The sequence below is a fragment of the Petaurus breviceps genome, unplaced genomic scaffold, assembly GCF_028583685.1.
Source record: "Petaurus breviceps papuanus isolate PSGF00001 unplaced genomic scaffold, PetGlider_PUasm1.0 90617, whole genome shotgun sequence".
In the NCBI taxonomy this organism is placed as follows: Eukaryota; Metazoa; Chordata; class Mammalia; order Diprotodontia; family Petauridae; genus Petaurus; species Petaurus breviceps.
Window position 1 is genome coordinate 432,237 of NW_027187287.1, and position 23,420 is coordinate 455,656.

General features: G+C 39.0%; 1 protein-coding gene across 3 annotated transcripts in view; it reads left to right on the top strand.

The window, feature by feature from the left end:
• SMURF2 (SMAD specific E3 ubiquitin protein ligase 2) overlaps positions 1–23,420 on the top strand; it is a 178,785-nt gene that overhangs the window by 111,852 nt on the left and 43,513 nt on the right. For all 3 annotated transcript variants that reach the window (XM_069063949.1, XM_069063951.1, XM_069063950.1), the window contains one exon: positions 555–639. In XM_069063949.1, coding sequence (XP_068920050.1) covers positions 555–639 — 85 coding nt within the window. The remainder of the gene's footprint in view (positions 1–554; positions 640–23,420) is intronic.

Below are 23,420 nucleotides of genomic sequence, written 5' to 3' on the forward strand. Positions count from 1 at the left end.
CTCTTTTGCTTTTTGGAGTGGGGGAAGGCAGGGCAATTGGGGTTAAGTGACTTGCCCAAGGTCACACACCTAGTAAGTGTTAAGTGTCTGAGGCCATATTGGAATTCAGGTCCTCCTGATTCCAGGGCCGGTGCTCTATTCACTGCGCCACCTAGCCACCCCTATTTTTATCTCTCTCTTATCTTAAAGCACTAGTAACCAAGCAAAAGTACTTTCTTAGAAAATTTTAGGGATTTTCTTTAATAGTATTTTGTAAATATTCATTGCAAAATTAATAGTATTTTAAAAATATTTATTGCAAAAGTGCTGTATCTGTCTCTTGTAGGTTTATTGAGGGTTAGCTTAAAAATTTAAGCTTATTTGTAACTTTGTTTTTATGTAGAAGAATGTGTTCTGAATTCTCAACATTAAACTTCCAAATCAGATTTTGTAGCATAAACCAATTGTTATTTGGAGACTTCTTGTAATTTAATAGCCTGTTAGTACATAGAGATATCTTTTTAATGTCTGCCTTATGGTTTTGTGTTTTATTATTTATATTTCTTGATTTATAGAGCAGAGGACAACACAGCAAGGTCAAGTCTATTTTCTACATACTCAGACTGGTGTGAGCACGTGGCATGATCCAAGAGTACCCAGGTCAGAACATAATTGAAATATTTGTTATTCCATCTTACTTAGGAATCTCTTGAAATTGATGTTTAATCAGCTTGTTTAAAATGTTTTAGAGCTACTTTTAATTTTCATCACTGTTATATACAAATTGCTTTATATCATCTTCATTTCTGAACATATCACTCCACCCTTCCCTGCCTATCAAAGTGTCTTATAGCAAAGAATTAGAGAGAAAAACAGCAGTTCAGCAAAACCAGTTATCAGTCACATCTTTCCATTTTGTGTTTATTTTTTTCCTCCTACTGTGTTCCATAGTCACTGTACTTAATTTTTTTTATCTTGAATATTTCCCTCAACATCAGTTCATATAAGTTCCCATTCATCTCAGAATGTTTTGTTACTCTTATTGTGTACTAATATTTCGTTACATTTATGAAGGACAATTTGTTCGACCATTCTTGGCCACTACAGAAATTGCTATTTTGAATATTTCTTATATATGAAACTTTTTTTTCCCATTTGTGAATTTTCTGGATGGGAGGTAAATCCTTGACATTGTTTTGATTCACATTCATATTATTACTTGGGAGTTAGGACAGTATTTGTTAATAGGTTGCAATTCTTCTTTTTAGAACTGTTCATATAATTTGACCACTTACACATTGGAATGACTCTTCGTCTTGTGTTAAGTTCCCAAAATGAAATAGTTTATATTTTTAGAGAAAGAAAAAAGCTTAGTTATTAAGGTAGGAGTTTTGTCTGATTCAGCTATATTGTTTATATTCAGCCTACAAACACCAATTTGTAATATTGGAGTCATTAAGTTTGAAGAGATATTTAGAGATGATTTGTCAGTGCTGTAGATGTTGAAAGATAAGAAAGAGTTCTATTTTTCCCTCCTGAAAGTTCAGCATAAGTAAAAAAAAAATTATGAGAAAACAATGACATAAAATTGAAACATAATTTAATCTTTAACTATTTAAACTAATATTTGATGATGAAAAATTATAAGTAAACAACAGAAATGATATGGAATGTCATTTTAATATTTTTATACAGAGGTTTAATGTAAATCAGTTGCTTATATTAGGAGGACCAAAAAAAAAAAGCTCCCCCCCCCCCAAAAAAAAAGCTAGGTAAATTCATCCCCAGGGTCTCTTAAGTATGAAAATGGAAACTGAACAACAAACAGAAGGAGAGTGGAAAGGCTATACAAAGATTATTAAAATTATTATAAGCTTTTCACTATCAAGAACAGTTGTGCTATCTCATTTAGACTTGGAATATCACAGTTTCCCATGTGCTTTTAGGGGAGGTAGAAAGCATATTAAAAAGAACAAAGATAGGAGGAAAAAGCAAGTGGATTGGACCAAATGCTGAGATAGATTCATGGTAGAAGTATCCCAGTTATGAGAAGCATATAAGGTAGCTAAAGATGGAGAAAATACCAAAGAGACTGAAAAGAAATTAAGACCTATGAACAAAGAGCTTAACATTCTAATGAAGGAGACAGAATGGAAGGAGAGAAAATAGAAACAACAAGGGTACATAGGTTTTTGGTTGAGAAAAAGGAGAGATTTAAGGTAGCTTGATAAGATAGCTTGAGGTAATTGTGGGGTCCAAGTATTTGGGAGACTTGGGTATGTTTAAAGGTAGTAAGGAGAAGATGAGGATTAGAGAGAAAGAAGAAATAATTGAAGTTACTTTCTTCTGGAGAAGATAGGAGAAGATGAGATCAAGGGCACATGTTGATAGGTTAGAGTTGGCCAAAAGGGCCACCTTATTGTTAGAGACTGGCAGAAAGGAAGAGGAAGTGGAGGATGATGTAAAGGGTTTTAAAATGAAGAAAAGGGGAGAAGAGGTATCTCTTATTGAATAATCTCTGTTTTCTCAGTAAAATAGGAGGCAGTGTCCTCATCTGAGAGAGGTGAAGTCAAAGTTGGTGTGGTAGATCTGAGGAGAGAAGTCTTGGAGTAGTTTCTAAGTGGAATGAGATAGTGAATCAGGAAGAAAAGGGACCAGAAAGTTTAATAATGTGTTAATTTTGAGATATTGCCAAGACATCCAGTTTGAAATATCTAATAGGTAATTGGTAATATAGTATTGAAACTCAAAGGTGAGCTATGTGATGAGTCATGTTCCTAGAGATGATAAACACATGGGAGTTGATGAGGTCACCAAGAAAAAAAAGTGTATTGGGACACCAGAGGAAGGCCTAGTACAGAGCCTTGGGGATCACCCACATAGTATCATCTAGATGACAAATCAGCAACAGAAATGAGAAAGAACAGTTAGATAACAGGAGAATCAGAGTGAAGAGAAAGCAGTGTCAGGAAAGTCCAGAGATAAAACAGTATCTAGGAGTGAAAAGGTGACCAACAGTGGTAGATGTAGCAGATGATGCATCAATCAAAAGCCTTTCAAATGTACATGTTTCCACAAGTAATTGTTTCTTACCGATTTTTGCTTTAAAACCTGAATTTGAGAAGTGAGCTAGTAGAGAAAAATAGAAGGAAAAAAATACAGAAGATATCCTTTAAAAATTATGGTATAGAAACTCAATATATTTTCTAATCATGTCTTATTTTTAAAAATCTTGCTAATTTTGACTTTTACAGAAAGCTGTTTGGGATTTCTGAATTAATACTATTATGAGAAATAACTTCAAATTTTAAATTATATATTTCTGATTAAGATGGTGATAGAGAAGCTAGCTCTTCCAGATAAACTCTAGAAAATATGAGAGGAGGCCCGGAAGATGATGGGGGCCGGCGCAGAGGCCGGGAAGATGAAGGAGGCTGGCACAGAGGCCCTGACGAGGCCTGATCAACATGGCAGCAAGTTGACCTACCAACCATAAGGGCCATTGCCAGGCCTATCACTGCAGGGCTGGGACTAGATGGAGCTGGCTACAGAGCCAACAAAATGACAGAGAGAAGCTAACCTCCCACTGAAGACAGTCCAGCAGGCTGGCAGAAAGGGGCCAGCTCAGCACTCTGGGAGCCGAGCCCAGTCCCATATGAGCCGGAGGTTTTGGCCTCAGGGAGGCCACAACCAGCCTCAGGCTGGAGGGACTTCAGATCACCAGCAGCTGTGGCAGTTTCCAGAATTATCAACTCATAGAAGCTAAGGGCAAAGTGAGAGGTCAGTACAGTGTGGACTTTTGAACTGGTAATTCAGGAGTGTGGTTGGCCTTTGCCCCCAGGGCGAGAAGAGGCTGTGGCTGTGCAGCTGCCGCCATGTGGCTGCTTCTGAGCTCCTGGACTGCAGATTTCAGCAACCAGTCTGAGTGGTAATTGCTCTTGCTTTAACCTGCTTGGATCTGGATAGCTGTCTAGTGTGGAGGTCCTAGGGTGCATGACCAGTTTGCCAGAGTGTGGGGAGGCTTCAGAGAAGGCACCCAACTAATAGCTCTGGCACCTGAGAAAACCCCAGCCATTGGGACAAAGCTCCCCATCTGTTAGCAGAGTTCTACTGTGGCAAAAAGCTCAGAAGTTAAGTAATTGAGTGGCACCATGAGCAGGCATAGGAAGCAAAGCAAGCAGAGCAATCCAACTTTACACTCCTTTTGGGGGGCACAAAAAGCATCAAAGCATGGAACAGGAGGAAGACAGCAAAGTCAGAACTCTTGCACCAGAAGCTTCCAAGAAAAGAATAACCTGCTTACAGGCCATAGAGGAACTTAAGAAGGATTTTGAAAACCAAATAAGAGAAATGGAGGAAAAATTGGGAAGAGAAATGAGAATGATGCAAGAAAATTATAAAATGAGAGTCAACAACTTAATGGCAAAAGAGGCTCAAAAGCCAATGAGGAAAAGAATGCCTTAAAAAGCTGAATTTGTCAGATGGAAAAAGAATCTCAAAAGCTCACTGAAGAGAATCATTCCTTCAGAATTAGATTGGAGCAAATGGAAGCTAGTGACTTTATGAGAAATCAAGATACTATTAAACAGAGCCAAACAAATGAAAAAAATAGAAGGTAATATGAAATATCTCATTGAAAAAACCACTGACCTGGAGAATAGATCCAAGAGAGATATATTAAAAATTATTGGACCACCTGAAAGCCATGATTAAAAAAAGAACCTAGAAATCATCCTCCAAGAAATTCTCAAGGAAAATTACCCTGATGTTTTAGAACCACAGGGCAAAATAGAGATTGAAAGAATCCACCTATCACCTTCAGAAAAAGATGCCCAAAAGAAAACTCCTAGGAATATTATAGCCAGGTTCCGGAATTCCCAGATTAAGGAGAGAATATTACAAGCAGCCAGGAAGAAACAATTTGAATATTGTGGAAACACAATCAGGATAACCCAGGATCTGACAACTTCTACACTGAGGGATTGAAGGGCTTGGAATATGATATTCCAGAGGTCAAAGGAACTGGGATTAAAACCAAGAATCACCTACCCAGCAAAACTGAATATCATGTTTCAGGGTCATTCAATGAAATAGAGGACTTTCAAGCATTCTTGATGAAAAATCCAGAGTTGAATAGAACATTTGACATTCATTTGCAAGAAGCAAGAGAAGCTATGAGAAGGTAAACAGAGAAAAGAAATCATAAGGAACTTATCAAAGTTGAACTATTTACATTCCTACATGGAAAAACGATAATTGTAATTGATGAAACTTTTCTCAGTATGAGAATAGTTGAAGGGAATAGAAATGCATATATATGTATGCATACATATATATTTATATAGGAGGGTATATGAATGTATACGTGAGAATGTGTACATATGTGTACAGGTATACATAGACAGAGGGTACAGGACCAGTTGAATAGAAAGGGATGATACTTAAAAGGTGAAATTAAGAGGTGAGAGAGGAATATAATGAGAGGAGATTTGGAGAGATAGAATGGGGTAAATTATCTCATATCGAAGAGGCAAGGGAAAACTGTTACAATGGAGGACAAGAGCAGGAAGGCAAAAGGGAATGGGTCAACCTTATTCTCAATGAATTTGGCTTAGGGAGAGAATCACTTACACACTAAATAGGGTATCTCACCCTACAGGAGAGTAGGGGGGAAGGGGATGAAAGGGGTATGATGGAAGGGAGGGCAGGCTAGGGGGGAGGGAAGTTGGAAGCACCAACTTTTGAAAAGGGACAGGATCAAAGTAGAGAATAGAATAAGTGGGGCATGGGATGGGATGAAGGGAAATATAGTCAGTCTATCACAATATATCTACTATGGAAATGTTTTGCGTGGCTACCCAAGTGCAGTCTATGTTGAATTGCTTGTCTTCACAGTAAAGATGGGGGTGACAAGGGAGGTAGGGAAGGAATCTGGAATTCAAAGGTTTAAAATAAAATGTTTAAAAATATGCATTATTATTATTATTATTATTATTATTATTATTATTATTATTTTACATGTAACTGGGAAATAAGATATACAGGCACTGCAGTATAGAGATCCACCATGCCATACTGGAAAGTCAGATGGGGGATGGGGGAAGGCATAGGAGAGAGCAGATTGGGGGAGGGAATATTCAGTGGGATCACTGTTTTGGGGTGGTGGGTAGGGGAAAATGGGGAAAAAATTTGGAACTCAAAATCTTGTGGAAATGAAAGATGTAAACTAAAAATAAAATAAAAATAAAAACATAAATTATTAAAAAAAAGAAAATATGAGAAAAGAGACCCTAAAAGACCAGTGATAAAGAGAAAAAAACTACCATTAGCAGAAATAATCTCTGTCTAGTTCAGAACTGCAAAAAGACTACCAGAAGCTGCTGGAGCCTGGGAACGGGCCTCTGCTCAAGCTGGTAACAGGGTTCTGCCAATTCTCAAGTAAATGCAGAAGCTGATAGAGGCAATTCTACCAGGGAATCAAAGAGTTTAAAGAGGGGAGTTGTAAACTAGTGTGAGCTTCAGTATTCAAGACCAGACTCTGTCCTTGTACCGTAAGTACAAAACTAGAACCTATTCCTAGAAGTTACTGTGTTGGGCAGGGGCTAGCCTTGTACTTCTTAGGGCCCTGGGAGACAACAGGAGACAGAGTCCACCCTGCACTTATGTGCCAAAGCAGTAGGCTTGAGATCAGTATGATCTCCAACATTAATATCCCTTGGTGTGGACTTTCACAGTCATAGTAGGGAATGGAAACAACTCCCATTTGAAGATCATGCAAGAAAAAGTCAGAATCCTCATATGTTCACTTGGAGACTGATGTAGTAAAAAATGAAGTCTAGTATCAGCTACTTCAGCTGTAGCTATGTTTTGATGGGCTTTACATATGAGAGGGGTTTTAACTTGATCCTAGAGGTGATAGGTAGACATTGGAGATAAATATTGATCATGGGATTGATATTTTCAGAGCTGTGCTTTAGGAACACTAACTTGTTACCTGATTTTTATGAAGAATGGATTGAAGAGTGAAGAGATTTGAGGCAGAGAGATCAATTAGGAAGATATGGGGCAGCTAGGTGGCTCAGTGAGTAAAGCACCAGCCCCGTAGTCAGGAGGACCTGAGTTTGGATCTGGCCTCAGACATTTAACACACAAAAAAACTAGCCATGTTACCTTGGGCAAGTTACTTATCCCCAACTGCCCTCCAAAAGGCAAAAAAAAAAAAAAAGGAAGATATGGTAATAGCTAAGGCAAGAAATGATGAAGGCTTGAACTACTGTGGTGGCTGTGTGAATGGAGAGAAGGGGACACCTCAGAAATGTTCTGGAGGTACAATGGACAAGACTTTATAACAGACAGGCTATGTGGAGAGGAGTTAAGGATGAATCTGAGGTTGAGAAGTTGGTTGACTGGAAGGACGGACATGCCTTTAACAAAAATAGAGAAATTTGGAAGAAAGGTGGGCTTGGAGGGTAAGTGAATGAATTCTCTTTTGGAGATGTTGAGTTTGAGATACCTATAGGATATCCAGTTTGATATGTCCAATAGTTGTATATTCACTACTGGAGTTCAGAAAAGAACTTCATACTGGAGAGTGAATGTGGGAGTCATCAGAATAGACATGACAAATTAAATCCATATTAGTTAGTGAAGGAGTGGTTGGGTGGCACAGTGAATAGAGCACCAGCTGGAGTCAGGAGGACCTGAGTTCAAATCTGGCCTCAGACACTTAACACAAAAACTAGCCGTGTGACCTTGGGCAAGTCACTTAATCCCAATTGCCCTTCCCCCCCCAAAAAAAAGCAAAAAAAAAAAAACCAGAATGTAGAGAAAAGAAAGTTTAGGACAGAGCCTTGAGATTCAGCCATAGTTGTGAGGAAGATACCTTGTAAACTTTAAAGGGTTATAAAAATAGGAGTTGGTTTCTGACACATAATTTGGAATCTAATAGTGAAACAGCCTATATTTTTTCTAAGAACATCTGTGAACAGATGAATTAGATTGACTGTCATTTGCCTTTATTTTTCAGATAGGTTACTCACGTGAAAATTTTATAATGAGATGTGTTAGATACATTTAAGGGTAGCATCCTGGGGAACATGTTGACTATTCCAAGGCACTAAATCCATGTCCTGGGAAATAAGACTTCAAGAAGAGGTTTTACCTATTCACTTCATGTATTAAAGAACTCAGTGACAAAAGTACACAGCATTGGATGTTAGAAATGAATTTTAATATCAGCATTAAGAAAGGAGGTGTTTTTGGGTCTGACCAGTCAGTGTGAAGGCTAATAATTAATTGTATCAGTGAATCAGTAAGTGAAAGGGAAAATGGAACTCTTTTTGTCTTTCAGCATTTGTGGGATTGAAAAATGGCCTCTAAATATATGTTGAATCTTAATCTCAGTGCAAACTATTTTTTTAATGGTATGCACAGCTTAAGTTTTCAGTAAAAATTAGAATTAATAAGGATTGTGACAAGAATATTGTTGGTAGCTGTGTTCTTTTTTAAGTTTATTTTTGACTTCAACATTCACTTCCATAAGCTTTAAATTTCCTCCCTCTATGTCCCCTCCCCCTTCCCAACACATCATGCAATCTGATATAGGCTCTACATATACATTCCTATTAAACATACTTTCACGTTAGTCTAGTCGTATAGAAGAATTAGAACAAATGAGAGGAACCATGAGAAGGAAAAAAAAACAAAGCAAAAAAAGAAAATAGTCTGCTTCACTTTGCATTTAGACTCCATAGTTCGTTCTTTATTTTTTTTTCTACTTTATTTTGGAGGGGGGAAGGCAGGACAGTTGGGGTGAAGTGACTTGCCCAAGGTCACACGGCTAGTAAGTATTAAGTGCCAGAGGCCTGATTTGAACTCAGGTCCTCCTGACTCCAAGACCGGTTTCTATTCACTGTGCCACCTAGTCACCCCTCCATAGTTCTTTCTCCGGATGTGGATAACATTTTCTATCATGAGTTCTTTGGAATTGTTTTAAGTCCTTGCATTGCTGAGAAGGGCTAAGTCTATCAAAGTTAGTTCTTGCACATCGTGGTTGTTACTGTGTATAATGTTCTCCTAGTTCTGCTCATTTCACTCAGCATCAGTTCACATAAGTCTTTCCAGGTTTTTCTAAAACCTGCCTGTTTATCATTTCTTATCACATAATAGTATTCCATTACATTCCTATACCACAGCTTGTTCAGCCATTCCCCAATTGATGATCATCCCCTCATTTTCCAGTTCTTGACCACCACATAAAGAGCTGCTATAAATATTTTTGTACATGTGGGTTCCTTCCCCATTTTTATGATCTCTTTGGGATACAGCCCTAGAAGTGGTATTGCTGGGTCAAAAGGTATGCACGTTTTTATAACCCTTTGGGCATAGTTCTGTAGCACCAATGCAATATTTACAGCAGCCATGATCCCAATAAAGACCATGACTGTAAATATTGCATGGCATTCGATCACAAAATATACCAAACTCTCCCATGTAGAGGACAGAACTGAAGCATTTAGACACCAGAAAACCAAATCCCCAAACCAGTAAGCCAATTCTGTCATAGTACCAAAGATATTAAGAAGCCATAATAATACTGAGAGCCACAGCATCCTTCAGCCTTTCTACAAACTAGTACAAGATCAGTACTCATAAACCTCTCTATCTCCTTGACTCAGCACCTCTGTCTCCCACTGTCTCTCTGCCTCTGGTTCCCAGGTTCCTGTGGGCTCTGCTTCTCTTCAGCAAACTTCTCCCATCACAGGGTCCATGTGACTGCATTCAGACTATTAGGGGGCAGAGTTTATCTTCACAGCAGGGAAGCTTCCTGTGGGCTCTGCTGCACCCTTCAGCAAATTCCCTCCATCACAAGCTCCATGTGATTACATTCAGCCTTTTAGGGGGCAGAGTTTACTTTCAAGGCAGGGAAGGTCTTCAAATTCCCCCTTCAGTCAATTAAGGGGCAGGGACGATCTTCAAATTCCCATTCCCATTACATTCGGCCCCAAGATCTTTCATGTCCCTTACATAGCGAATGTATTATTCACAATAAATGAGAGTTTAGGGATAACTGGCGGAGAAACCGGTGTCAACAGAATTTTGCAACAATATAACAGTGATAATAGAAAAACTTTGCACATAAAACAGTAGCTTAGGGTGGGGCTTGGGCACAATCGCCCTATCCTTCCCCCCTCAAACAAATGGAGCTCAGAATCTTAGGTTAAGGGGTGAAGATCTATTCTTTAAAGTTACTTCAAACTGAAATTGGACATAGAGCTGTCCCTGCCCCAAGAGGTCCCATTTGAGAGTTCAGTTCTTTAGCTGTCATTCAGAGCTTGGTCAACGCCAGATCCAGGAGGTCTCATTTGAAAGGTCAGTTCTTTAGCTGTCATCTGAAACTTGGTTGATGCCAGGTCCATAGGTGGCACATCACAGTAATGGACAGGGGGTGACATCCAGTTTAAGCTATCAGGCATTGACAGGTGGAGGGTATTGAGCCTGAAAGAAACACATCTCACACACAAGTTTAACAGACAAAAAGCCAAAAAGAGATAAATATAGGATCGGTAGTGCCTCTGGAATTCATGAACTCACTATCATAACTCATTCACAGGAGAATATATGACGCTGTCTTCCTCACTCTTCCAATGGCTTGATACACTGCCACAGGTTCAGCACATTCACCACTTCCACCTATCCCAGCACTTTCTTTAATCTGAGTCCCCCTGAAGGTGTGACAAACTTGGATACAATGAATCAGGAGCATCTGTGTGGACAGTTCTCATTTCTCTCTTCTGTCTAACATGAAGCCCATTTCTTGATACGTTTTGTATAGTTCATTAATTGGAATACCATCCATTTTTTTCTAAAATCAGCCCCTGCTATCAATAGAGCAATAAACAGTTCTCTTCTTGTCAATCTATTCTGAATTTGAACCCACCGGCTATTTACTCTTCTCACTCAAGGAAGTCTATCATTTTCCCATTCTCCTAAGTCACTTAGCTGTGACATCTTATCCAGCACCTCTGAAAGAGGGTGCCCTATTTCACCAATTAGTAGAGTCAGAAGTAGGTGCTTATAGGTAGGAGGAGCTGTCTTCAACATAATATTTATATGAAGAACTTGCTAAGGGAATTTCAGGATAATGTATCTGCATCTCCAACCATGATTAGCAGTTTTCATTACTTCTTTCAACTTTCTCAGGCAGTCTCTAAGTGAGTACCAGGGTCTTTCTCCACTAGGCCACATAGAATCAGCAGGATACATTCTATTGCATCTATCAGTAGCTAAAGCTAACAGATTGTTCTGTTGTTAACCTCCTGCCAAATGAAAGTCTCTAAAAGCTTGCTGCACAAAAGGATTCCGGAAAATACTTATAAATTTCAAGCAATCCACTCTGTCACTACTCCTCCAGCTCCTTTGTCAGTGATTCTTATCATCCAAGACACTAAGGATTCTCCCATTCTTTGGGTGAATCTGCTCAAAAGATCAGTAATCTCCTGTTGAGTGAAATCCTCAAGTATCTCTTTGAACACTGCTTGCCCTTCCTGACTCTCCTGTCTTCTCAGTGTGGGGTAAGCTTCTGCCCTTGTAAAAGCTTCACCAATGTGTCACTTAACATTGTATCATTCTGTATAACACAAGGACTTTCTTGGGAGTCATTGTCATAGCAATTAGGCTCAGACTCTACCAAAGCTGTATGAACTTTCCTCTTGTTACTTTTTTTTCTTCTTTTTTCTGAGCCAAATTTACAACAGCCCTCTCTACTTCAAAAGACTCTCCAGTTCTCTCTCCTACTGCCTGAGACTCAGCTTGCTCCCTTCTTAAAGGAGGGCTCAAATGCTGGCACTTAGCCAACTCTTGTAACAACTGGTGTCTGCTTTTACACACAATACAGTAGCCCGTTAGTAAAACCCAGCCTCTTCTACTCACTACCTCCAGCTCTCTGTCAGGTTTTATTGATACTCTTTGCAGACATCTAAATCTACATCTCTAGGTTCTCCCTGCTATAGCCTCTGTTCCCAGTTTTCCCAGAGCCCTGTTCTTTTAGACCACTCCCTTGCTAGGGAGGCATAAGTCAAATCCTCTTATCCTGGGATAGCCATTTCTTCTTCTAAATCTCTTCTGCCTCCAACAAGAGGTCTGACATTTCACAGTCCTATTCCTCGTTGCCAAATGTAGTGCCTGTGCAATATTTACAGCACCCATGATCACGATAAAGACCACAACTATAAATATTGCATGACATTTGATTGCGAAATATACCAAACACTCCATATAGAGGACAGAACCGAAGCATTTATTTAGACACCAGAAAACCAAATCCCCAAATCAGTAAGCCAGTTACATCATAGTACCAAAGATATTAAGAAGCCATAATAATACTGAGAGCCACAGCATCCTTCAGCCTTTCTACAAACTAGTACAAGATCAGTACTCACAAACCTCTCTATCTCCTTGACTCAGCACCTTTCTCTCCCACTGTCTCTCTGGCTCTGGTTCCCAGGTTCCTGTGGGCTCTGCTTCCCTTCAGCAAACTTCTCCCACCACAGGGTCCATGTGACTGCATTCAGACTATTAGGGGGCAGAGTTTATCTTCACAGCAGGGAAGCTTCCTGTGGGCTCTGCTGCACCCTTCAGCAAATTCCCTCCACAGACTCCATGTAATTACATTCAGCCTTTTAGGGGGGCAGAGTTTACTTTCAAAGCAGGAAAGGTCTTCAAATTCCCCCCTCAGTCAATTAAGGGGCAGGGAAGATCTTCAAATTCCCATTCCCATTACAAGTTCCAGAGTGCTCTCCAGAATGGTTGGATTAGCTCACAACTCCACCAACAGTGAATTAGTGTTCCAACTTTCCCACATCTTCTCCATCATTTATCATTTTCCTGTTTTGTCATGTTAGCCAATCTGATAGGTGTGATGTAGTATATCAGAGTTGTTTTGATTTACATCTCTTTGATCAATAAGTTGTGTGTTCTTTTTCTCTTGGTGTACCGGCAAGAATGCTGGATTTGGAATCAGAGACCTGACGAGGTTCAAATCCTGGGTGTGCTACTTATTAATTGTATGGCCTTGGGCAAGTCACCTCACCTCATTTTCTCTAAAGTCTCTTCCAGCTGTGATCTTATGTCAGAACTTTCAGAATTGGTGAATTTCTGTGTCTGTAAATTGAGAATGCTGTTAATTTCCCTTCCTACTTCAGAATTTGTTGTAAGGCTCAAAGGAGAGCATTCATGTAAAATACTTTCTAACTATAAAGTGTTATTGTGTAAGCTTAACACAATTTTTTAATGCATAATAATTGTTTTTAATTCATTTATCTTAAGAATGAATGATGGGGCAGCCAGGTGGCGCAGTGAGTAAGAGTGCCAGCCCCGGTGTTAGGAGACCCGGGATCGGTTCCGGCCTCAGATACTTGGCACCCACACAAAATAACTGTCCGTGTAACCTTGAGCAAGTTACTTAACCCCAATTGCTTTAAAAAAAGAAAAAAGAATGAATGAAAGGTCTGTCAGTCAGTACATATACTTTGAACTGTCACTAAGGGTAGACAATGAACTGAACCCTAAATTGAATAGGAGGAAAAGGAAAGGAAGGAAGGGAAAGGAACATGCATTTATATATCACTTACTATGTACCTGGCACTATGCTAATCACTTTTGTAAATATTATCTCATTTGATCCTCATAATAACCCTGTGAGGTATTATTCTTTCCATTTTGTAGTTGAGGAAATTGAGACAAGCAGATCAAATGCCTTACCCATAATCACACAACTTGTGTCTGAGGCTGGATTTGAACTAAAGTCTTCCTGCCTCTTGCCTGGTGCTCTATCTGCTGAGCCACTAGCTTCCTTTATGGGCATAGTTTAGTTTCATTTGCAAAGTTTCTCACAGCATTCAGTGATTTTCAGGAAAGGATCTTCCTGCATCAAAATATCATCCTTTTAATACAAATATTTTTCCAGTGATGTTATTTGACAAAGAATAAAAATTATGTATTACTCAAAAGACAGTGGAGACATGCCTGCTAGCTATATGCAGCAACATATAACACATTGTGCACTTGATGTGTAAAATGTATTATTATGTAAATGATGGATCATAGAAACAGAATTTAGAGTTGAAAAGGACTTTGGTAGCCATCTGTTCCAATACCCCAAAAAGTGGCCATGCAACCTCTGTTTGAAGACCTCCAGTGACAGGGACACTATCATGTCCCATGGTAGCTCATTACATTTTAGAACTCAGCTCTAATTTTTAGAACTTTTCCTCCTGTGAAATAATCAGGCTAAATTTGCATTTTAGCAACTTCTACCCTTTGAACCTTGTTTTGTCCTTCAGGGATCAACAGAACAAGCCCAATCTTGCTTCCAGTGACAGCTCTTGAATATTTCAACATAACTGTCTTTCCTGAGAATTCTTTCCACCCTTTAGTCTTCTCTTTTCCATGCTAAACATCCCTAGTTTCTTCAACCAATTCTCTTAGGACATGTATCACAAGGCTATTCACCATCCTGTTTGCCTTCTGACCAAGGTAGCTTACAGAAGGGCTATCGCCTCTTTTTTTTTTTTTCCCTGAAAGCTGTATTGCTGTCTTAGAACAGCCTAAAACCTTGTTACCTTTTCTGGCTGGCACAATGCTGCTGACTTATTGAACTTGCTGAAACTTCTAGATTTTTTTTCAATCCAATTTGTAATCATGTTCTTTCCATCTTATATTTCTTAAGTTTTATACTCAAGTATACTTATATATGTATGTATGTATATACATATATAAATGTGTGTATGTGGATATATGCACACACACATAACTTTATACTCAAGTATATGACTTTACATTTATGCTGATTGAATTTTGTTTTAATAAATTCAGCCTAGTGCTTTATTTAACCTGTCAGGATCTTTCTGTATCCTGAATCTATCATTCATTGTATTAGCTATCCTTCTAGTTTTAACCTTTCTGCAAATATGATGAGCATGCTGCCTTCATCTAAGTTACTGATAACGTAAATGTTACATGGCTCAGGGCATCAACAGATCCTTTGGATTTTCCACTGGAGACCTCCTTCCAAGTTGATTTTGCCCCATTATTGACTAATATTTGAGTGTGACTATTCAGCCAGTTAGAGATCCATCTAATTTTATTTTTAAGTAGTTACATATCTCTGTCTTTTCTGTGAGATGTGATTCATTTGGACCCCTCTTCTATTCCAGTCCATATTTAGTTTGACATTTTATATGAATAATTAGATAATATAATTTCTTATAGTAGGCCTTTATAATGGGTATCAAAATTTGATGTAATGTTCACTACTTGTTTACCAGTTATGAAGCTCACTTGTGCAACCACAAGAATGCTGACAAAGCTATCGCTGTCCTATTTTACTCAAATTCCATGTCCAAACCCAGCATGGGTGGGATGCCTTGATGCTTTGTGTAAATCCATGCACGAGCAGCTTTCCAGAGGATGGCTGCTGTGAACAGCTTTCAAGATTCTAATTACATAGTATAGTGAACGCTCTATTTATTCAATAACAAATCAGAGCAACACATTCACAGAAAATCAAAATACAGCATTCACAATGACATAATAACTCAACAACTTATCACTAAAATAGCCACATAGTTTTTACCAAAGTGGTCACATAGTTTTGAACAAAGTACAATCATTTAGTCAATCAATCACTTAGTAATGCAATCATTCAATTATAAAGGTCAAAAAAGGTCAAAATCCTCCACCCATGGGACACACTAAGTTACAAATCAGTCACTATTCAGTCATTACTCAGTCATCAGTCACTACTCAGTAGACTTAAGGGGTAGTGGGAAATACACAGGCCATCTACCTCTCGGTCACAAGTAAATCACAATTTCATCACTACTCAGTACCCATAGAGAGGTCTTTTCATCTTGACTTGGGACAGCCTTTCATCTTCCATGGTCCCGCCTCCCACCTGAATCTAACCAACTGCCACCTGCGTTTAAAGGCAGACAGTTCCCAGCTCTTTGTCCAGCTCTCCGTGCAGTTCCTGCTCCACATTGAAGCTCACATTGTCCAATCACTCTCAAATCCTTCACAGTCTCTGTTCCTTGGAAGACAAGGCTTAACAAAGCCAAAAGAAGATTCATACACACATTAACAAAGCCACAACATCATTTGTACAGAATACCGACACTACAGTTATGCTTCCTCAGCCTTCAGCAGCCTCAGCAGCTCCAGCTCACCCTCAGAAGTCTTCAACAGCTTCATTCTCAAAATCAAAATCACTTTCTCCCATTCTGAAAATCAAAATTACTTTCTCTGTGGAAGTTCCAGTCCAGCAGCAGCAGCCCAGCCTTCAGGTGCTCATCCCAAGAAGTTCTGACTTTCCCAGTTGGGGTTTTTCCTTATATACAGTATTACTCCTCCCTGTTCAGCCCCTTCCTATTGCATCAGCAACAGGGGTTCATACCTTCTGTTTCTATAACAGAGGCTTAATTTGAAACTAGGTGCTAAGTACCTGTCAGCTTAGCATTACAAAGGGATCTTCAAATTTCATTACTATTACATTTTGGAAAGTCCCCCAACTTATTTTTCTACCTCTGGACCATTCTCTCTCGTCCAACATGAACAGGTGACCATCTTGTAACCTCTTAGTCAGTGGAAATGCCCCATACCTCACCCAACCTGTGATCTCACTGCTGGTGAATGATTTTTGGCCCTCAAGGGCGAGGTCCATCAACCAATGAGATTCTGTATTTTACCATACCTCTTTTGTATATTTGACTATCAACCTCTATAAAAACAAGATCCTGGGGAGCAGGGGCATCTCAGATCATGAGGAAGATCTGAGGTCCCCTTCATTAGAAGGGACCATGGACTCTTTAATAAAGTGTCATTGTCTCAAAGCTCTGCTTCAGTAGTTTTTCTTGCAGATTTGGCAATTAATAATCTCCACATTTCCACAAGAATAGTGTCATAATTTATAAGATACTTTCTTGAAAATCTGGTTAAATTATTTTGTAGCATTATCCTGATCTGCATGTATAATAATCTTATAAAAATTATTTTGACATGACCCAGTCTCTTAAAATAATTTATTTGATATTTATTTTCCCCAAATTACATGTAAAACAATTTTAAATATTTGTTTTTTTAAAGTTTGAGTTCCAAATACTCTCCCTCCTCCCGCCCCCCACCACAATTGAGAAGGCAAGCAATTTGACATTGGGGCGGGGGTATCTATATGGTGGAGTAGAAGCAGGACCTCCCCGCTGCTCTGGCTTCCACCTTCCCCAATCCATGTAAAAAGGGGACTCTGAACAAACTTTGGAGTTTCAGAACCCACAAGATGACACAGAGAAGCTAACCTCCCGCTGAGGACAGCCCGGCAGGCCGGCAAGAATCGGCCAGTGCAGCGCTATAGGAGCCAAGCCCAGCCCCACCCGAGGCTTTAGCCCCATGGTGGGCCTGACCAGCCGCCAGCTAGAGGGACTCCAGATCAGAAGCAGCTGTGGCTGTTTCCAGATTTATCAACACATAGATGCGAAGGACAAAGTGAGAGGTCAGTGCGGTCTGGACTTTGGGACCCAGTAAGTGGGAGTGGGTGACTTTTGCCCCCTGGGGCGAGAAGCTGCTGAGACACTGGCACAGCCAGCCAGCGCCAGGTGGCAGCTTCAGCTCCTGGCCTGCAGAGTGTAGGGGGACCAAGCACCAGTCTGAGGGGTAATCGCTCTTGCTTTCTTCTTGGATATGGATTGCAGTCTAGGGTGGAGGTCTTGGGGTGTGTGTCCAGCTTGCCAGAGCATGTGGAGACCTCAGAGAGGGCACCCATCTAATACCTCTGGCAGCTAAGAAAACCCCAGCGTTTGGGATAAAAGCTCCCCTGTCTGGTGGCAGAGACCTACTGTGGCAAAAAGCCCAGGGGTCAGGTGACTGGGGGGCAACCAGGCAAAGGAAACAAAGCAGACAGAAGATCCAACATTAGACTCCCATTTTTGGGACAAAAAGGAGCAAAGCATGGAACAGAAGTCAGAACTCCTGCACCAAAAGCTTCAAAGGAAAATACGAGCTGGTTACAGGCCATAGAGGACCTTAAGAAGCAGATAAGAGAAGTGGAGGAAAAATTGGGAAAAATGAGAACAATGCAACAAAATTACGAAATGAGAGTCAACAGCTTACCTGAAGAAAATAACACCTTAAAAAATAGACTAACTCAAATGGCAAAAGGGGCTCAAAAAGGCAATGAGGAGAAGAATGCCTTAAAAAGCCAAATTTGCCAGATGGAAAAAGAATCTCAAAAGCTCACTGAGGAGAATCATTGCTTCAGAATTAGATTGGAGCAAATGGAAGCTAATGACTTTATGAGAAATCAAGATGCTGTTAAACAGATCCAAACAAATGAAAGAATAGAAGGCAATGTGAAATATCTCATGGGAAAAACCAGTGACCTGGAAAATAGATCGAGGAGAGACAATTTAAAAATTATTGGACTACCTGAAAGCCATGATCAAAGTAAGAACCTAGATATCATCCTCCAGGAAGTTCTCAAAGAAAACTTCCCTGATGTTTTAGAACCAGAGGGCAAAATAGAGGTTGAAAGAATCCATCAATCACCTCCTGAAAAAGATCCCAAAAAGAAAACTCCTAGGAATATTATAGCCAGGTTCTGGAATTCCCAGATTAAGGAGAGAATATTACAAGCAGCCAGGAAGAAACAATTTGAATATTGTGGAAGCACAATCAGGATAACCCAGGATCTGGCAGCTTCTACACTGAGGGATAGAAGGGCTTGGAATATGATATTCCAGAGGTCAAAGGAGCTGGGATTAAAACCAAGAGTCACCTACCCAGCAAAACTGAGTATCATGTTTCAGGGGAAAATATGGTCATTCAGTGGAATAGAGGACTTTCAAGCATTCTTGCTGAAAAACACCAGAGTTGAATAGAAAATTTGACATTCAGATACAAGAAGCATGAGAAGGTAAACAGGGGAAAGAAATCATAAGGAACTTATCAAAGTTGAACTATTAACATTCCTACATGGAAAAACAATAATTGTAAATGATGAAACCTTTCTCAGTAGTTGAAGGGAATAGAAATATATATATGTCTATATATGAGGGTATATGGGCATATGAATACATATGTGAATGTGTGTATATATGTTTACAGATATACATAGATAGAGGTCACAGGACCAATTTAACAGGAAGGGATGATACTTAAAAGGTGAAATTAAGAGGTGAGAGAGGAATATAATGAGAAGAGATAGGGAGAGACCGAATGGGGTAAACTATCTCATATAGAAGAGGCAAGGGAAAATGGTTACAATGGACAGGAAGAATAGGAAGACAAAAGGGAATGGGTCAACCTTATTCCCATTGAATTTGGCCTGAGGAGGGAATGAAATACACACTAAATAGAGTATCTTACTCTCCAGGAGAGTAGGGGGGAAGGGGATGAGAGGGGAGATGATGGAAGGGAGGGCAGGCTGGGGTGGGGAGGGATGTTGGAAGCACCCACTTTTGAAACGGGACGGGATCAAAGCAGAGAATAGAACAAGTGGGAGGTGGGATAGGAGGGAGGGAAATATAGTCAGTCTTTTACAGTATATCTACTATGTTATTGTTTTTCATTAGCCACACTTGTACAACCTATACTGAACTGCTTATCTTCCTAGTAAGGGTGGGTGACAAGGGAGGAAGGGAATGAATCTGGAATTCAAAATTTTAAAATCAAATATTCAAATATATATTATTATTTGTACTATTTTACATGTAATTGGGAAATAAGATATACAGGCACTGGGGCATAGAGATCCACTGGAAAAGTCGAAAGGGATATAGGAGAAAATATGGGAGAGAGCAGATTGGAGGAGGGGATATCCTGTGGGACTGCTATTTTGGGGTGGTGGGTAGGGGAAAAACGGGGAGAAAATTTGTAACTCAAAATCTGGCAGAAATGAATGATGTAAATCAAATTAATAAAGCATTTGGAAAAAAATTTTGACTTTAAGTTTTAAATGTGCAGTTATTAACAAAAACGTATTTCTGTATTCGTCATCTTGCAAAAGAAAACACAGACCCCTTTCCCCTCTGGGGGGAAAAAAAACCAACCCAAGAAAAATAAAGAATAAAAAAATGCATGCTTTGATCTGCATTCAGACTTCATCAGTTCTTTCTCTGGAGATGGATAGCATTTTCCATCTTGAGTCTCTTGAAATTGCCTTGGATCTTTGTATTGCTGAGAATAGCTAAGTCATTCATAATTGGTTATCACATAATATTTCTATTACCATGTACAGTGTTCTTCTTGCTTCTGTTCTTTTCTCTTTGCATAAGTTCATGTAAATCTTTCCAGTTTTTTTCATAGAGCATCTTGCTTGCCATTTCTTATAGCACAATAGTATTTCATCACAGTCATATACCACAACTTGTTTAGCCATTCCGCAATTAATGGGCACCCCCTCAATTTTCAGATCTTTGATACCACTAAAAGAACTGCTGTAAATATTTTTGTACATATAGATCATTTTCCTTTTTGTTTTTTTATCTCTTTGGGATATAGACCTAGGAGTGGTATTGCTGGATCAGAGTATGCAAGATTTTATAGCCCTTTGGGCATCATTCCAAATTATTCTCCAGAATGGTTGAATCTTTAATATCTATTTTCCCATATTTCCTCCAACCTTTGTTATTTTCCTTTTCTGTCATATTAGCCAATTTGATAGGTGTGGGGTGGTACCTCAGAGTTGTTTTAATTTGCATTTCTCTAATCACAAGTTATTTAGAGCATTTTTTTTCATATGGCTATAGAAAGCTTTGATTATTTTGTTTGAAAACTGTTTTCATATCCTTTGATCAATTGGGAAATGACCTGTATTTTTATATATTTGACTCAGTTCTCTATATATTTGATAACTGAGGCCTTTATCTTAGGACTTGCTATGAAATTTTCAGTTATGATTAGTGTTTCCCTCTATTGTACTCCCCCCCTCTTTTTACTGCTATTTCTTTTCACTTTGTCCATCCTCACAAGTGTTTTGCTTCTTACTACTGCCTTCCTTATATCAACTATATCAACTTCAACTCTGTCTGTCCCTCCCCTCTCCCTTTTTCTTATCTCTTTCCCCTCCTACTTTGCCATAGGGTAAGATAGATTTCTATACCCCAACTGAGTGTGCAGGTAACTCACTCTGAGCCAATTTTGATGAGACTAAGGTTCGTCCCTTACCCCATCTTCCCCTCCACTGTAAAAGCGCTTTCATGCTTCTATGTGAGATAATTTATCCCATTCTACCTCTCCCTTCTCCCAGCACATTCCTCTTTCTCACCCCTTAATTTCTTTTTTAGATAATTAGCCCATGTTATTCAACACACAGTTGTGCCCTTTGTCTATGTATACTCCTATCTGCCTTAATGAGAAAGTTTTTAAGAATTATAAATATCATCTTCACATGCAGGAATGTAAACAGTGTAACCTTATTAAATCCCTTATGGTTTTTCTTTCCTGTTTACATTTTTATACTTCTCTTGAGTCTTGTATTTGAAAGTCAGATTTTATATTCAGCTCTGATCTTTTCATCAGGAATCCTTGAAAGTCCTCTATTTCATTAAATGTCATTTTTTCCCCTTAAGGATTATACTCAGCTTTTCTCGGTAAGTGATTCTTGGTTTTAATCCTAGCTCCTTTAACCTGTGAGATACCATATTCTCAGCCTTTTGATCCTTTACTGTAGAAGCTGCTAAATCTTGTGTTATCCTGACTGTGGCTCCACAATATTTGAATTGTTTGTTTTTTTAACTGCTTGCAATATTTTCTCTTTGGCCTGGGAGCTCTAGAATTTCGCTATAATGCTTCTGGGAGTTTTCATTTTGGGATCTCTTTCAGTAAGTGATCAGTAGACTCTTTCAATGTCTATTTTACTCTCTGTTTCTAAAATACCAAGGCAGTTTTCCCTGATAATTTCTTGAAATATTATGTCTAGGCTCTTTTTTTTGATCAAAGCTTTCAGGTTGTTCATTAATTCTTAAATTATCTGTCCTCAGTCTGTTTTTCAGGTCAGTTATTTTTCCAAAGAGACACTTCAAATTTTCTTCTGTTTTTTCATTTTTTAGATTTTTTTTTCCTTCTTGATGTCTTATGGAGTCATTAGCTTCCATCTGCCCACTTCTAATTTTTAAGGAATTATTTTCTTCAGTAAGCTTTTGTACATCCTTTTCCATTTGGCCAATTCAATTTTTTTTAAGGAGTTCTTTTCTTCAGTGAGTTTTCTGTTTGACCAATTCTACCTCTTTAAAGCATTTTTTTCTGCGTTGGATTTTTGTTTCTCTTTTACCAATTGGTCTATTCTGTTTTTTAACGTCTTATTTCCCTCAGTATTTTTGTATCTCCTTTACCAAACTTTTGACTCTTTTTTGCCATGATTTTCTTGAATAACCATAATTTTTTCCTCCAACTTTCCCCTGACCTTTCTTAATTTGAGTTAAAAAATCCTTTTTGAGCTCTTCCAGGAATTCTTTTTTGGTCTAAGACTGATTCACATTTTTCTTTGAGACTTCCATTACCAGCCACAGCTCATTTTGAGCTTTTCTACTCCTCATATGTTCTTGCATGTATCCTCAGTTACCAGCCTTTGCTTCTAAGTTTTGCACGTCTTTAAAAAAAAAAACTGAAAGGGTGGCCAGGTGGCTCAGTGAGTAAGAGTGCCGGCCCCTGAGTCGGGAGACCTGGGATTGGTTCTAGCCTCAGATACTTAACACCCACACAAAATAACTGGCCCATGTAACCTTGAGCAAGTTACTTAACCCCAATTGCTTAGGGGCGGCCAGGTAGCGCAGTGAGTAAGAGCATTGGCCCCAGTGTCAGGAGACCCGGGATTGGTTCCAGCCTCAGCTACTCGGCACCCACACAAAAATAACTGGCCGTGTAACCTTGAACAAGTTACTTAACCCCAGTTGCTTTAAAGAAAAAAACTGAAGCACTACCCTGATCTTTTTTCATAAAACTCTTATTTTTTTTCCTCCTCAAAGTTTGTGTGTTCCAGAGTTCGTTCTTGAGTTGTTGTTGTTTTTTTTTTTATCTCTTCTGGGATGTAGAATCTTAATCCCCATAACATTATCTCTCTTTCTCTGAACTTTTTGAACTATGTTTTCAAAAAATCTTGGGTGCATGTAAGACTGTATATCCACCTTTCATCTCCTTCTCTATCACAAACTTTGGGAGAAAGTGCTAACTTAACTTTGGAGGAAAACTTCCACCTCCAACATCTACTTACTCCTTGGCAAGAATGAGATCTCAAAGAGAAATTCCCCTTACTGTTTCTTTTTCTTTTTGAAGCATGGCATTAAAGGTAAGTTGAGAAATTATTAGTTCATCTGCTTTTGGGGGGGAAGAAAGGGGAGCGAGCTCTCTAGTAAATGTCTCATTATTATATTGTTTCTCTTTGCCAAGCTTAT